We start from the raw sequence: 16,293 nt of genomic DNA, 5'->3' as shown, positions 1-16,293 counted from the left end.
GTGACCCAAAACGTCGTCTGTCCATGTTCTTTCTCCAGAGATGCTGCCCGACCAGCTGTTTCTCCAGCACTTTGAGTCCAATTCTGTGAGTGCATCGTTTCGGAAAGAAAACACTTTCTTCCAAGAATAACAACAAAGTTGATTGCTTCATTTGTTTGCAATTAAACTTTTACAAAAAACATATTTATGTGTAGGAAGGAACTGCAGATGCTGGTTTCCACCGAAGATAGACACTAAATGCTGGAGTAACTCAGTGGGACAGGCAGTGTCTCTGGAGAGAAGGAATGGGTGATGTTTCGGGTCGAGACTCTTCTTCAAGAGTCGAGTCAAGAATGTTTTATTGTCAGGAAGGAACTGCATATGCTGGTTTAAACTGAAGATAGACACAAAATGCTGGAGAAACTCAGCGGGACAGGCCAGCATCTCTGGAGAGAAGGAATGGTGACGTTTCGGGTCGAGACCCATCTTCAGACTGAAGAATGGGTGACGATTCGGGTTGAGACCGACGTTTCGGGGTACTGATTGGGGATGATCAGCCATGATCACATTGAATGGGGGTGCCGGCTCAAAGGGCCGAATGTCCTACTCCTGCACATATTGTCCATTGAGACCCTTGTAACACAGCGGGACAGGCCAGCATCTCTGGAGAGAAAGAATGAGTGACATTTCGGGTCGAGAGAAGAAGGGTCTAGACCCGAAACGTCACCCACTCCTTCTCTCCAGAAATGCTGCCGGTCCCGCTGAGTTACTCCAGCAATTTTTGTGCCTTATCTTGTCTCTTTTTTTTGTCACGCGTCCCAGATAGAATAATGAAATCATTGCTTGCTGTGCAGCACAACAACATAGGTGAACACTGAGACTGAGAGGGATACATATTTGACGTGACAACAGAGTGGGGAGGGGGAAATTGGGATGGGGAGGGGAAATGGGGGTGGGTGGGGGGGGGGGAGAGGAGAAGAAAAAAGGCTAGAAGGCAAAAATGTAGCCAAGGGGTTGGATCCCAAAGGCTGCCAATGGGCGGAAGGGTGAGCCGAGGTCCCCACGTGGGTTGGGTCGGGCTATCCGCTTTGCCGCTGGTTGGCTGCGGGTTGGTAATTGACAAGTTGCGGTGAAAACATTAGATTTCATTCCAGGAAACCGCGTGTCCCTGCTCCCTCTTCCAGCAAAGACTCCCTGAGTGATTTTTCCCTCCTCTCTCCCCCCCCACCCCCACCCCCCCTGATATTTATTCACCCACTCTATTTTCTCTCCCTTTCGTGGTTTTTTCCCCTCTCTCCCCACCTCCTTTCCTGATTTTTTCCTTCACCCCTCCCCTCCTCCCGCAAGGATTGCGGTTGATTTATTAATCTGTCTTTTTTTTTTTTAAATTCCCTCCCCCCTTTTTGCACAACAGCCAGGAGGAGAGGAGAGAGAAGACAGACAGAGAGAGGGATAGAGGAGGAGGAGGGGAGGGGAGGGGGTGGGAAAAAAAAAGTATCCGACGTTACTGACAGATTTATGAGCCAATTGCGAACCATCGCCTCAAGGCTACACGATTTGATCCCGGTAGAGAAGTGCTTGTTTGAATTAGCCCATTTGAACAAAGGGATCCGGGAGATGTACAACATTGTATTGCACCGTTTGATCGCAGCTTTTCTCCGGTGCGGGTTCTTATAATTACGGAAGGTCGCCGCTACCTGGACAATTTGTTTCTCCCCCCACCCCCTGCAACCACAGAGATGTTTCCCCACAACCGCTCGTCGGTAAGTGACTTGATCTTTTATTTTCTCCTCCTCCTCCTGTAAATGGAGGGATATACAGTGTCTCCGCTTCAGCCCATTGCGACTGTCTTGTTATATTGTGGCCTATTTTTCTCTCTCTTGCTACCCCCCCGCCGACGCCGCCGCATGATGCTAAACTCCACAACACGGTGACAAATGCTAATAGACGATTAGCGCGGCGTGCGAGCCTCTAATAGTCCATTGTTAAAGCAGCGATTGCTATGTAAATACACCCCCCTCCCCCCTCAAAGAAGACACCGTGGTGGGAGTTATCCCCCCCACCTCCCCTCTCCGCTTCCGAGCAGCGCCATCCCTTCCCGAAAGTGTCATGTTTTTGTGATGTTGCTGGAATGCTTTGCGTGGGCTCTTGAAACACAAACTCCGCTCAAGTAAGGACGGGGAGAAAATGGAGATGCGTTGTCTTTGGAGGAGGTTGTGTGTGTGAGAGAGACGGGAGAGAAGGCACCGGGCATTAAATAGAGAGAGAGAGAGTGAGGAGTCGATTCTGAATACTATGATTATTACATTTTTTTTCTTGTCCTTGCTTTCTTGCGCGTTTGCACCATCCGGCGAATCGATTTGGGATCTTGGAATTAATCTGTATTTCTAAAGAGGCAGCCCCCACCCCCCTCCTCCCTCTCTGTTTTGCAGCTCCTTTCACTTTAATCCGTGGGGCATGTGCGTTACACGTGTGGGGGCAAGAAGCGAGAGAGGCAAGACTCGAGTTACACTGGGTTGTTTACATTGGCGTGCTTGGGGTAAATAAGGGCAGGGTCAGTGAGGTCTTTGTGATGGGGGGATTCACCCCCTCCCCCTTGTTAAACCTCTTCCGTCTCTCTTCTCCCCCCACTCAGTAGCTGAGCCTCCACAGAGCCCAGACTGTCACGCTTGTTTATATTTAATATATTAGGAGCGTCGTCCCCTCGCCATCTCTACTGGCAATCTCTGAAGATCACAGACCCCTCCTTAAATAGTGTACAGACTAACAACGTGGTGTTAGAGCAATGGCGAATATTGCGGTTTAAAAAAAAAACCCTGACTTCCTTATTGGACTGAGTTCCGTCGTGCAGTCACACGTTTTATTTGCATCCCCTCCCACCCTTCCCCAACTTGTGCCATTTACTTCAGTCCCAATGGGATGGAAAGGTCTGGTGTTCCTTTCTGTTCCTTCAGTCTGAAGAAGGGTCCGAGCCCACGATGTCGCCTGTCTGTGATTCCCATCCCAGATGCTGCCTGACTGACCCACTGAGTTCCTCCACCAATTTGTGTTTTGCTCAGGATTCCAGCATCTGCGGTTCCTTCGGTCTTCCTGTTCTTTCCCCCCGTCGTTGGCAGTGTTTCATGGAACAGTACAGCGCAGGAACAGGTCCATCGGCCCGTAATGTCTGTGCCGAACGTGATGCCAAAATAGACGGATCTCATCTGCGTGCACATGATTCATATCCTTCTGTGTCTTGCATATCCGTACACCTGTCCAAAAGTCTCAAACACCACCATTATCCGCATCCAACACTACCCCAAGCAGCACATTGCAGGCAGCCACTACCTTCTGTGAAATGAAAAAGCTTGTCCTGCACACCAGCTTTAAACTTCTGTGCTTTCATCCACTGTGTCCTCCAAAGGTCTACATCTGTGGTCTCTATTTCTGAATGATGTGCTGTCTTTTGGCAATGTGATCCAAACGTATTGAGTCAGTTTCCGAGGGGTTGAGCTGCTGCCTCACAGCACCAGAGACCCCGGTTCGATCCTGACCTCGGGTGCTGTCTTTGCGGCATTTGCACGTTAGTCCTGTGACCGCGAGGGTTTTCTCCGGTCCCCCCCCCCCCGCGTTCCACAGACGTGTGGGTTTGTAGGTTAATTGGCTTTTGTGAATTGTGCCTAATGTGTAGGATACGTAGATGGGATAACAAAGCTAGTGTGAATGGGTGATCGATGGTCAGCGTGGACTCGGTGGGCCGAAGGGACTGTTTCCACGCTGTATCTCTAAAACTAAAACCAAAGCACACTGCCATCCTGCCCTATCTCCCGTCAAGACCTCTCCCGATAAGTGTGTAGGAAGGAACTGCAGATGCTGGCTTACCCCAAAGATACACAAAATGCTGGAGTAACTCCGCAGCGATATGCAGCTTGTCCGGTTGAGTTACTCCAGCATTTTATCTGTCTCCCCTTCCTATAAATATAGATTGCTTCTCTAACATAACAGCACCACACATGTAGGCACGTCCCCATGTAAACATCAGGGAGATTGAAACCACCTTCTGCAGACCCTGCCGCAAAATGTATTCTCCTGACTCCCACTATATCTGAAGAATAGAAAGACCCACTATGTCAGAGGAAGGGTCGCGACCTGAAACGTCTCCCATTCTTTCTCTCCAGAGATGCTGCCTGTCCTGCTGAGTTACTCCAGCATTTTATGTCTATGTACTACATCCCTCTCCATAGTTTAAGAGGGAACTGCAGATGCTGGAACAACCAAAGGTAGACAAAAATGCTGGAGAAACTCAGCGGGTGAGGCAGCATCTATGGAGCGAAGGAATGGGTGACATTTCGGGTCGAGACCCTGCTTCAGACCCAAAATGTCACCCATTCCTGCGCTCCATAGATGCTGCCTCCCACTCCATAGTGATCATCTGAGACTAAACAAGATTTGTTTACACTCTTGTTGGCATATTTGACCTCCGAGTTAAGCCGATGCCATTATTAATAGTTGCTATTTGCTCCATTGTATCATTGTTCACCTTGCCACCTGCTTGTGCTTGGCTGCTGTTGAAACTCACATTTGCCCCTCTGTAACTCTGGAACAACTCCTGATTTTGCACTCCTGATTTACGTTCTGACCTCCAAACAATGTTGCTCACACTCTAATTGATAGTTAGGCTTTAGAGATACAGCATAGAAACAAGCCCTTCGGCGCACCGAGTCCACACCGAACAGGGATCACCCTGTACATGAACACTATCCTACACACGAGGGACTATTTTACCAAAGCCTATTAACCTACAAACCTGTACATCGTTGGAGTGTGGGAGGAAACTGGAGCACCCGGAGAAAACCTACGCAGGCCACAGGGAAAACGTACAAACTCTGTACAGACAACACCCGTAGTCAGGATTGAACCCTGGCCACTGGTGCTGTAAGGCAGCAACTCTACCGCTGCGCCTCTGTGCTGTGCTTTCCAAAACATTGTTGCAGGATGTTTGCAGGATGCATGCCACATCAGACGTTCCTCTGTTGACTGCTCCAGGAAGTCGCAATAGCTCAGCGGGCAAATTGGGAACCATCCATTTAAAATAAAGGTGACTGCACATGTCAGGATTGAACCTGGGTCTTTGGCACTGTAAGGCAGCAACTCTACTGCTGCGTTGTGGTGACACGCCGAATACACTGTTGGTACATCGCCTACCCCGTGGCTCATTAACAAAATGCTCCTGGTATTAAATGGCCATCTCTTGCCAAGTTTCGAAAATATCTACTCATCACCCTCCTTTTAAGTCTGCCTGGCTCTTGAGTGTTCCACCACTAACAGCCATCTCTTTAGCTGCCAAGATCCCATCCCTGGACCTTGCTGTCTTTCGATGCTCCATATTACTTTGACTAAGCTTCTGGTTATTTGCCCAGATATCCTCTTTTGTAATGTGTATTTTTTTTATTTTTTTTTGTGGGGGGGATAATGCTCCAATAAATGTCTAAGGATGTTATTGCAATGTCAAAATCACCAGACGACTTTTGACAAGGACTCCAAATGTGTAAAAATACCATCGTTTTCCTGAACTATGGGGAAATAGGAGGCCATTCTGCCCTCCCATTTCTGACTGGCCTTTTTGAAGTTTCAGCCTTGTAGATTTGATTCCTTTTCCTCCTGCCTTATCTCTGGGTTTGTTCTTTTACAGTATTATCTAATATGGGGCATGTTTATTTTTCACATTGGGGGGTGGGGTGCTTGGAAGGCACTGCCTAGGAGTGGTGAGGGCAGATGTGATAGTGGTGTTTAAAGAGGATTTCCGACAGTCACCTGCAAAGGGTCGCACAAAGGCAGAGATGGATTAGTTTATTTGATGTTGGTTGGGCACAGCCATTGTGGACCGAAGGGCTTCGTATTTTTTCAATGTTCTAATCATTTTCTTTTTGAAGTTTATAACACCTTTGCGTTGGTTTTCCATCAGCTTTCACATTTTTATATTGTGAAACATGAGACCTAGCTGCTCCATTCCAGGCTCAAGAGGCAGTGTTTATAATATCTTCAACTATTTCCAGTCTTGGATATTGTTTCGTGTTTGATTTCAAAAGCGTCCTTTTTGAGGGATTAAACCTGCGATCCAACAGGGTGGTGAATAGGAAAATGATTGATATCCCACATGTAGCCTCCAGCCTGACTATTTCTCTTTCAAATTGCGTGACACCAGTGCATGCAAACATATGGATTGCTGCAAGACTAATGTGCCTTGTGCTCTTCCATCTTGATGGTGGTGGTGTGATGTAATGACGATGTCGGCTCACCATTGACCATCAATCTCTGCCATTTTGACTGCTTGCCCCAGGCAAGAGGCTTTGGATGGGGAAGTGCAGCAGCTGACAGTAGGAATCCCGTAACGGGGCTTCACGCGTGTGGTTTCTGGTCTTTCCCCCTCGTTCGAGGTGAGGGCTGATGATTGGGACGTGTTTGGATGCTCCTAAGGTTTTGGCTTAAAAGTTCCTTCACTTAAAGATTCCCAGTAACTTAAAAATTACTGGGAATCGGCAATTTTCCCCTTGGGTCTTGGATCTTGGGTCAATGGGGAGTGAGCAACGTGGATGACAGTTTGCATTTATACAAACGTCTCTCATCATCGCAGTACGTCTAGAGGCATCTCACAGGACTCGTCAAGCAAAGTGTAGCAACCGGCCACACAAGACGATGGCTAGAGTTGCATTTTAAATGCAAGAATTGCTGGTGGGGGCTGCTGACAACTTCTCTTTTGAGATGCAAGGAGAGGGAAGAATTACGTTTCACGTTTTTCTTCACTCCTTACAATGCTGTGTACGACAGTGATCGCAACTTCTACTGAAGTGTGGATGGCCGTTGGCTCGCTAGAAGCTCACCCGCCCTTTGACAGGTCTTGTTTTTGGTCCTGCTGGGGGTCCACAGCCCCCTCCTCACCTGGCAAACCAGGTGGGGGAGACGGTTTAGTCGCCGACTATCTGACCAAGGAGCAGGTAGCACGAGATTACATGGTACCTGTGGTGGAGGGAACTCCCCCCTGACCTGACCTAAATGCAAGAAGATAGACACAAAGTGCTGGAGCAACTCAGTGGGTCAGAAAATGCACGTTTTGCAGGATGGAGGGAAAGGGTTTGCCGAGGTAATTCAGAATCTTCGGCTGTCCAACGACTGCCATTTGCCGAGTGCAACTGGAAGAGATCTCGGAAGGTTGTAGGGTTGAAGAAAGGTAGAGATGTGGAAGGGTTTAAGAATAAATTTTAAAGGCTAAGGGAGGTAACTTGACTGTAAAAGGCGTGTCCCACTTGGGCGTCATTTGCGTGTCACGCAGATGGCACGCAAAGATTTTGTGCAACCCAAAATCCTGAGATGCACACGTAAATGATGTTGTGTAAATTGCATCGAATAAGGTAAATAGATACAAAATGCTGGTGGAACCCAGCAGGACAGGCCGCATCACTGGAAAGAATGAATGGGTGATGTTTTGGGTCAGGACCCTTCTTGTGCTCCACTGTGAAACTTACTGTCCAATTTAAACCCAATTGACATGATTGCTTGTACACAAGGTGATAGGAGTAGAACTGTTAAACACTTGCAACGTGTGTTGAAATATCTCGTCCTGAATATAATGATCCGCACTTGCTCTCTTTGGCTGTAAAGACTATGCAGTTTAGTTTAGAGCTACAGCGTGGAAATAGGCCCTTCGGTCCACCGCGTCTGTGTTGACCAATGATCACAAGAACACTAGTTCTATGTTATTCTAGTTTCACAGCCTGCACATGAGGGACAATTTACAGAAGCCAATCAATCTACAAACCTGCACTGCTTTGGGGTGTAGGAGGAAACCGGAGCACCTGGTGAAAACCCACCTGATCACAGGGAGAACGTACAAATGTGTAGGAAAGAACTGCAAATGCTTGTTTTAATCGAAGCTAGACACAAAATGCTGGAGTAACTCAGCGGGACAGGCAGCTTCTCTGGCGAGAAGAAATGGGTGATGTTTCGGGTCGGGACCCTTCAGTCTGGGGGCTGGTTTGCAGGGTGGGGGGTGGGAGAAACAGCAAGACTCTGTATCCAGTCTCACATGCAATGACGGTCACTTTCTTGATTGGTGCGTTTACCCGACATGTTTGCCATGCCTGTTCTGCATGTGCTACCCAAACAGGAAACAAAATGCCAGTGCGAATGGGTGCCAACTCTGGAAACATTGTTATGTAACTAAACCATCTGGGTGGATTGAATGTATTTGCATGAAATGTGTGAATTTGTATGTGTTTAAAGGAAAACAAGGTTTGTTAAGTTCTGCTTTTAATCTTGTGGTTTTATTTGAGTGATTGAATTCATCACAAGACAGCCTTTATATCCATCCTGGTACTGTTTCTTGTGTTTTCCGTTCCCTAAACTGCCTGCAATGTTTTTTAATTTTACTCGCCGCTCCTTTCATTATGCTATCAGTCCTTTATTAATTTACTAATTACATAATTTGGTCCACTTTTTTTTTTGCTGCTGTTTCTCGCGGAGACCATTTTGAGTTTGAAACTTTGGGCCTTCAAAGGAGCTAGAAACAAAAAGCTGGGGTAACTAGGCGGGACAGGCAGCGTCTCTGGAGAGAAGGAATGGGTGACGTTTCGAGTCGAGACCCTTCTTCAATGGAGCTGACCTCGTGAGCTAAAGGGAGATTTTGTGTTCTTCAAGTTCTTGCTTCTTCAGACTTCTCTATATGTTTCCTTCTGGCCCTCAAATAACTTTTTAAAGCCATTAATCCTTTGCATTTTATTTTTAAGCACTTTGACCTTTGATCTCTTGTCACGCTTTTCTCTCCAAGTGCACCTGCACCCTTCCTGCGGTATTGATTCCTTCTGTGTGAATGCTGCCTTACATAAATTTGTCTTTTAGTTTATCATATGAGAGCCTCCAGGTATCCAGGCTGTGGATGAACACACCAATTTTGGTGACATCATTGTTGCCGTTTTAGTCACTACCACAACCAGTTCCTGCAAATTTCCTGCTGCAGTTGTTGGACAGTCATCGAAAAATTAGGAGGCCAAGCTGCTACTAATTGTGGAGGCAATAGCCCACAGTTGCTGCAATCTTGAGTCAAACACTGGGTGGCGCGGAGGGAGAGTTGCTGCCTTACAGCGCCAGAGACCCGGGTTTGATCCTGGCTACGGGTGCTGTCTGTACAGAGTTCGCTCTTTCACCCCGTGACTGCGCGGGTTTTCCCCAGGTGCTCCTGCTTCCTCTCGTATTCCAAAGACGTACAGTCTTGGTGTGTAGGGTGGTACTAATGTGTGGGGATAGCTGGTCGGCACGTTCTCAGTGGGTCATAGGGCTTGTTTCCATGCTGTATCTCTAAACTAAACAGAGTGCTGGAGGAACTCAACAGGACGGGCGGCATCGTGGGGGGGGGGGGGTGGGATGGACGAGGGGTCCAACCGGAGATGACATCTGTCCACTGCCTCCACAGATGCTGCCTGACCCACTGATCCAGCAGTGTCTGTGGCAGGAGATGGACAGACAATATTTCGGGTCGGGACCCTTCTTCAGACTGACTGGAATAGGTGGGAGAAAGCTGGAAAATGGAGGTGGAGATGGGGCAAAGCCTGTGGAGTGATAGGTGGGTACAGGAGAGTGATAGGGGTGTAATTGGCAGGAGGGTGCAGTATGTGACAAAGGTTGTTATTGTCCCTCCCCTCCCATACCCAGCATCAACTGCTGATGCCAGTTAAGTGAGCGGAGATACAGGAAGAAAACTAAAGTCTTGTCACTAATTAGTGTGTCGTGGGACACATCGAGAGTCAAGGGTGTTTAATTGTTATATGAACTGACAACAACAATTAAGTTCTTACTTGTAGGAGCACCACAGGCCTGAAGCACAATATACATAGATAATGTATAATCAACAAAAAAAATCAATAAATTAATAACCGCAATACTCGTGCTTAAAAACCCAAAGTCCTTAATGCAACCAAATGCAGTCCATAGTTCATTGCTGAGGATGGTGTTCAAGAGCCTGATTGTTGCTGAGTAGAAGCTGTTCTTCAAGGTTTCAAGGTCAGTTTATTGTCACATGTACCATTTAAGGTACAGTGAAACTTGAGTTGCAACAGAGCCACACTAAGTGAAAAGCAACAAGACACACAACCACATAAAATAAAGTTCATATAAACATCCATCACAGTGGATTGCACATTCCTCACTGTGATGGAAGACAATAAAGTTCAATCTTCTTCCTCTTTGTTCTCTCGCGGTCGGGTAAGTCAAACCATCCGCAGTCGGGCCCATCGAAGCCCCCGCAGCCGACGATCGAAGCCCCCATCGGGGTGATCGAAACTCCCCCGTCGGGGCGGTTGAAACTCTCTCCGCGGCTAGGAGCTCCTGAGTCGGCCTCTTCTTACCAGAGACCGCAGGCTTCGTGCTGTTAAAGTCCACAGGCCCCGCGGTTGGAGCTTCGATCGCAAGTTCCGCGATGTTAAAGTTGGTGGTCCTGGTTTTCATGCTCCTGTATTTTTTACTGAAGGGAGGAGTGAAATGAGAATGTGACCAGGGTACCTACTATAGATCCCTTTTGTACCTGTGGTGAACTGTGGAACTGTGTACCATTATCTGAAATCTCCTTTGAATGAATGAATGATGCTTTATTGTCCCATTCTATGTCTTGCATACCCAAGGTATGCAAAGAGCCGCCACATAAAGGGCACCCACAAAAGTATTCCATTTTACACCAACCATTTTTAACACATTCCTTTTGTGGTCCCCCTTAGTTCTTGGTGCCACCCCCCATGTTGGGTCTTCATTTATTCTCCCTCACGGCAGTTCCCCCGCACCAGCTCTTCATTCCTGGATGTTTGAGTTGCCGAACCAGGCCGTGGTTGTATGTATTCGAGAGAGAGAGAGTTAGATATAGCTTTTGGGGCCAGCTGAATCGAGGGATATGGGGAGAAAGCAGGAACGGGGTACTGATTTTGGATGATCAGCCTTGATCCTATTGAATGGCGGAGCTGGCTCGAATGGCCTATTTTCTATGTTAATGCAACCTGTCAATGTGCTCTGGATTGTCAGTGTCACCCAACGTAACCAACCGTGACAACGTATCATGTTAATTGTACAAAAGCTGCACAGTTACATAAGTTAACATTGAATAGCCTGATAAAGGGCTTGGTAAAAGTGATAGGTCTGATTTGCCTGATGTTAACCACCCACTCCAGCTCTTTGTCCTAAGTGCAGATTGGGTTTCATTCTCTGAAACCCGAAAGGTGGATCCATTGAAGTGAAATTGAGTGGGTTTGATTTGCACTTTTTTCAGCGGAGTTGCATTTCGCGGTTGGAGATGTGTAAACCTCGCACTTCGCTAGAAGAGGTTTCATATTGTAGGTGCCCACCAGCATCTGCTCTCACTCTTTGGAAATGACTAATATAACCGCTTTTTAAAATTTTGGATAGCTTTTAACAATTTCTTTGGGGGGGGGGGGGGGGGCAATGTGGGGACCAGTATCTGTCACCCAGCTCAATTGTTCTGTGAGTTGAATAAGGGACTGGTTATGAGTCAGTCGTCCTTGTGCGCCCTTGATTTACATATAGACCTGACTGGGTGCGAGACAGGTTCCTGACCCGAACATTCCCGAAACGAGAGTGACTCCAGGAATGATTGAATTAACATATGATGGCTGTTTGACGGCACTAGGCCTGTACTCGCTGGAGTTTAGAAGGGTGAGGGGGGATCCTCATTGGAACTTACTGATTAGTGAGAGGCCTGGATAGAGTGGATGAGCAGAACCTTTCCACTAGTGCGAGAGTCTAGGATCAGAGGGGACAGCCTCAGAATAAAAGGACATACCTTTAGAATGGAGATGAGGAGCAATTTCTTTAGACAGAGGGTAGTGTATCCGTGGAATTCATTGCCACAGAAGGCCGTCAATGGATATATCTTTAAGACGGATATTGACAGATTCTTGATTAATAAGGGTGTCGGGAATTATGGGGAGAAGGTAGGAGAATGGGATTGAGAGGGAGAGATAGATCAGCCATGATTGACTGGCATACTTGATGGGCCAAATGGCCTAATTCTGCTCCTAGAACCTGTGAACCTATGAACATCACCTATCCATTTTTCTCCAGAGATGCTGCCTGACCCGCTGAGTTACTCCAGCACTTTGTCATTTTGAGAGTATCAGGTTTCCTTCCTTGCATTGAGCCAGATGGACTTTTAGTAATCCTCGCCATTCGTATTTTAGATTGAACGACTTGAATTTAATTTTCCCAGATGCAGCAGTGGGATTTGAAACTTGTTTCCAAATCATTGCTGCAGCACCTTTAGATTCAAGCCAAGTCTCAACTAATCATATTTTAAGCGTGTTGAATTTGTGAAACAGGGCACATTGAAGATTGCTTGTTTTAGTCTGTACTAAAGATACAGAACAGAAACAGGCCCTTTGGCCCACCGAGTCTGCGCTGACCAGTGATCACCCCGTACACTAGCACTATCCTACACACAAGGGATGATTTTTAAAATAATTTTTACCAAAGCCAATTAACCTACAAACCTATACATGTTTGGAGTGTGGGAGGAAAACCCACACGCTCACCGGGAGAGCGTACAAACTATACAGACAGCACCTGTAGTCGGGATCGAACCCGGCTCTCCTGCACTGTAAGTCAGCAGCTCTACTGTTGTGCCATTTGCCATGAGAACAGGTCGTAGGCTAAAGTTCCCTTTAGAAAAGGAGCTATGTATTGGATTGGATAAAAATGCTGGAGAAACTCAGCGGGTGAGGCCACAGATCTTAGATCTTTGGGTGAGGCAGCAACTATGGAGCGAAGGAATATGTGACATTTCGGGTCAAGGCCCTTCTTCAGACTCGGCATCCTTGTGCAGTCCTGAGGAAGTGTGACAGTGTTTATGGATCCAGGCCGTTGCTTGATATCGCCCACACCTCTTTATATCCAGTAGGTGCTCACATGGAAGGTGCCTGAGAGGTTTGTCGGGGGAGAAAGGGGGTTTGGTGGCCTCTCTCCATGCTATAACTGATCACTCTGCTTTCAGACCTCTTGATCTAGAGCTGAGGCTAACACCACAGTGTCTAGGAAGTTCACATTCTGGTTTCAGATGTACATCATTTCACAGTCGAGGATCAAGTCAAGAGTGTTTAATTGTCATTTGTCCTAACAATGGAACAATTAAATTCTTTCTTGCAACAACATAGCAGCCTGTAAACACAATATGCATAGATAATACACATTCAACAAATTAATAACCACAATAACCGTGAAAAAAAAAGTCCTTGGTGCAGTCAAAGACAGTATGTAGAAGTTCATAGCTTTATACCAAAAATAAATGTATTTCAATTATTTACTACAATTAAATTTACAAAACAAACAACACCACCAAATATTCTAAATATTAAATAACTATATTACACTCCTGGTCCAGGAGGCATTCAACACCCCTGCCATCCCAGAAATCCCCCCCTGGTGCCCGTATTCCTTTTCGAGAGACACCCAGGCAGGGACGAGAAGTTCAGAGTTGGTGCTGGGTGGTGTTTAAGAGTCTGAGGAATCTATTCTTGAACATGATGGTCACGGTTTTTAGACTCCAGTATCTTCTTTATGATGGTAGCAGTGAAATGAGAGCGTGGCCAGGGTGGTGTGGGTCTTTGATGATACTGATTGCCTTTCTGAGGCAGCGCCCCCTACAAGTGCCTTCGATGGTGGGGAGGTCAGTGCTAGTGATGGACTGGGCAGTGTCCACACGTCTGCCTGTCGATCTACCAGCTTGTCCCTTTGCAGGCCAGTCTCGTGTTGCCTGTGCCTCAACTTTGATTGGATTTAAACTTGGGTTGCATTGTCTTTCCACATTGGACTACAAGCTAGAGAGTTGATGCAGATTCATCACCAGAGTCTATAGTATCCAGAGTCCATAGTACGCAAGACAATGCTTCTCAGTGGCTGGAAGCCTCGCAGAGACTTTGCACCAAGTTTTCAGTGAGCTCCCTCTGCGTATAAGTTCATAAGTGATAGGAGCAGAATGAGGCCATGCAGCCCATCAAGTCTACTCAGCTATTCAATCATGGCTGATCTATCTCTCCCTCCCAATCCCATTCTCTTGCCGTCCCTCCATACTCTGATATTGTCCTGCCAAGGTGGCGCAGCGGAGGAGTTGTTGCCTTACAGTGCCAGAGACCCAGGTTTGATCCTGGCTATGGGTGCTTGTCTGTACGGAGTTTGTACGTTCACCCTGTGACCTGTGTGGGTTTTCTCCGACTCGGTGGGCCTTTTCCTGCGCTCTATCTCTAAACTCGACTAAAACTAAACACTAGGATTGTGCCAGACAGTAGCATTTGATTGCAAGTTACTCCTTGCACTCCAACTTCTTCCCGGCAGATCAAAGTGCATCCTTTACCAAGCTGATCAGCTTCCAGCAGCAGGCGATGCGTGCCTCACTGTGCAGACAGTGTACTGTAGGTCAGCATGTCTTGGAGTTGTATCCTACAAAAACAAGCCCTTTGTCCCAACTTGTCCACGTCTGCCGAGATGTCCCATGAAAGCTAGTTCCATCTGCCCGCGTTTGGCCCATAACCCTATGAACCTTTACTGATCATGTCCCTGTCTAAATATCCCTTAAATGATACTGTGGTAAGTGCCTCAACTACCTCCTCAGTTGGCTTGTTCCATACCCACCAAACTCTGAATTAAGAATTAAATTCCTATTATATTCCACAATTTGAGATTTGTAATGGGGAAAAGAAATCACATGTGGTTAAAGTGCATATTGTCAGATTTTAATAAAGCGTGATTTTTAAACATTTTAGTTTCACCATGTAGAAATTACAGCAGTGTTTATACATAGTCCCATTCCCCCCCCCCCCCCCCCCCCCCCCCCCCCCCCCAGCGTTTCAGGGCACCATAATGTTTGGGCCACAGCAATGCCATGTAAATGAAAGTAGTCATGTTTAGTATTTTGTTGCGTATCCTGTCTTCTTCTTCTTATCGAGTCCACACACAAGATTAGAAGTTGTTCAGCCAGAGCTGAACACACTTCTCGGCATCTGCACAATGGTGTCTGTCTTGCGCTTCTTGTGCTTCTTGTGCGTGGTGGTGGAAAGATTGGTTGAAACAGGGCCGCGACGTGAACGCTCTTTCCTTGGCCCCGCATATCCTGTGATTCATGGACATTACCAGTTGCTGGGTGTCTTCCCTGGTGATGCTCTGCCAGGCCTGTATTGCAGCCATCTTTAGCATATGCTTGAGGGCTAGTCCCCTTCTGTTTTTTCTTCAGCATATAAAGGCATGCTCAATTGGGTTCAGATCGGGTGATTGACTTGGTCACTCAAGAATTTACCATTTTGTAACTTTGAAAAACCCGGCCATCCTATTTTTGCCGCTAACCAGTGGTTTGCATCTTGCCGTGTAGCCTCTGTATTTCTGTTCATAAAGTCTCCTGCGGACAGTGGTCATTGACAATTCCACAACTGACTCCTGAAGTGTGTTTCTGATCTGTCGGATAGGTGTTTGGGTTTCATAGACAATAGGTGCAGGAGTAGGCTTTTTCCTTTTTTATAGAGAGAATTCTACTGTCATCAGCTGTGGAGGTCTTCCTTGGCCTGCCAGTCCCTTTGCGATTAGTAAGCTCACCAGTGCTCTCTTTCTTAATGATGTTCCAAACAGTTGATTTTGGGAAGCCTCAGGTTTGGCTCGTGTCTCTTAACAGTTTTATTCTAGTTTCTCAGTCTCATTATGGCTTCTTTTACTTTCATTGGCACAACTTTGGTCCTCATGTTAATAAACAGCAATAGAAGTTTCCAAAGGTGATGGAAAGACTAGATGCTGAGAGCTCTCTTGTACCTGCATTAAGGATGCATTTAAACACACCTGAGCAATTGCAAACACCTTTGAAGCCATTTGTTCGAAACATTGTGGTGCCCTGAAATGGGGGGACTATGTATAAACACAACTGTAATTTCTACATGGTGAAACCAAAATGTATAAAAATAACAGGTACACAAAAAAGCTGGAGAAACTCAGCAGGTGCAGCAGCATCTATGGAGCGAAGGAAATAGGCAACGTTTCGGGCCGAAACCAAAATAACCTTTAATAAAATCTGACAATGTGCACTGTAATTTATTTTTTTTTCTCCCTTACAAATCTCAAATTGTGGAGTACAGAGGCAAATAAATAAATGATGGGTCTTTATCCCAAACAATATGGAGGGCACTGTATCATGTGACCCTTGCTGTTGTAGCGTGTCAGACTTATGTGCTGCAAGTTAGTCATGTGTGAAGAACAAGCTGAGGAGATTGTGCTTTTTCTGCCACCTGAGTAAAAATGGTTGAAGTACTT

At 46.6% G+C, this 16,293-nt stretch overlaps 1 protein-coding gene across 3 annotated transcripts in view; it reads left to right on the top strand.

Moving 5' to 3' along the window:
• Positions 1-1,320: 1,320 nt before the first annotated feature.
• The window catches only part of LOC116989285 (transducin-like enhancer protein 1), a 191,049-nt gene continuing 176,076 nt past the window's right edge, over positions 1,321-16,293 (top strand). The window contains exon 1 of one of the 3 annotated variants that reach the window (XM_033046509.1): positions 1,321-1,742. In XM_033046509.1, coding sequence (XP_032902400.1) covers positions 1,719-1,742 — 24 coding nt within the window. In that variant the 5' untranslated portion in view covers positions 1,321-1,718. The remainder of the gene's footprint in view (positions 1,743-16,293) is intronic. The other 2 variants (XM_033046508.1, XM_033046507.1) reach the window with 2 other exon arrangements.

Source organism: Amblyraja radiata, chromosome 29 (assembly GCF_010909765.2).
Source record: "Amblyraja radiata isolate CabotCenter1 chromosome 29, sAmbRad1.1.pri, whole genome shotgun sequence".
Lineage (NCBI taxonomy): Eukaryota > Metazoa > Chordata > Chondrichthyes > Rajiformes > Rajidae > Amblyraja > Amblyraja radiata.
Note: the sequence above shows the minus strand (reverse complement) of the source record. Positions and strands in the feature narration are given on the sequence as shown.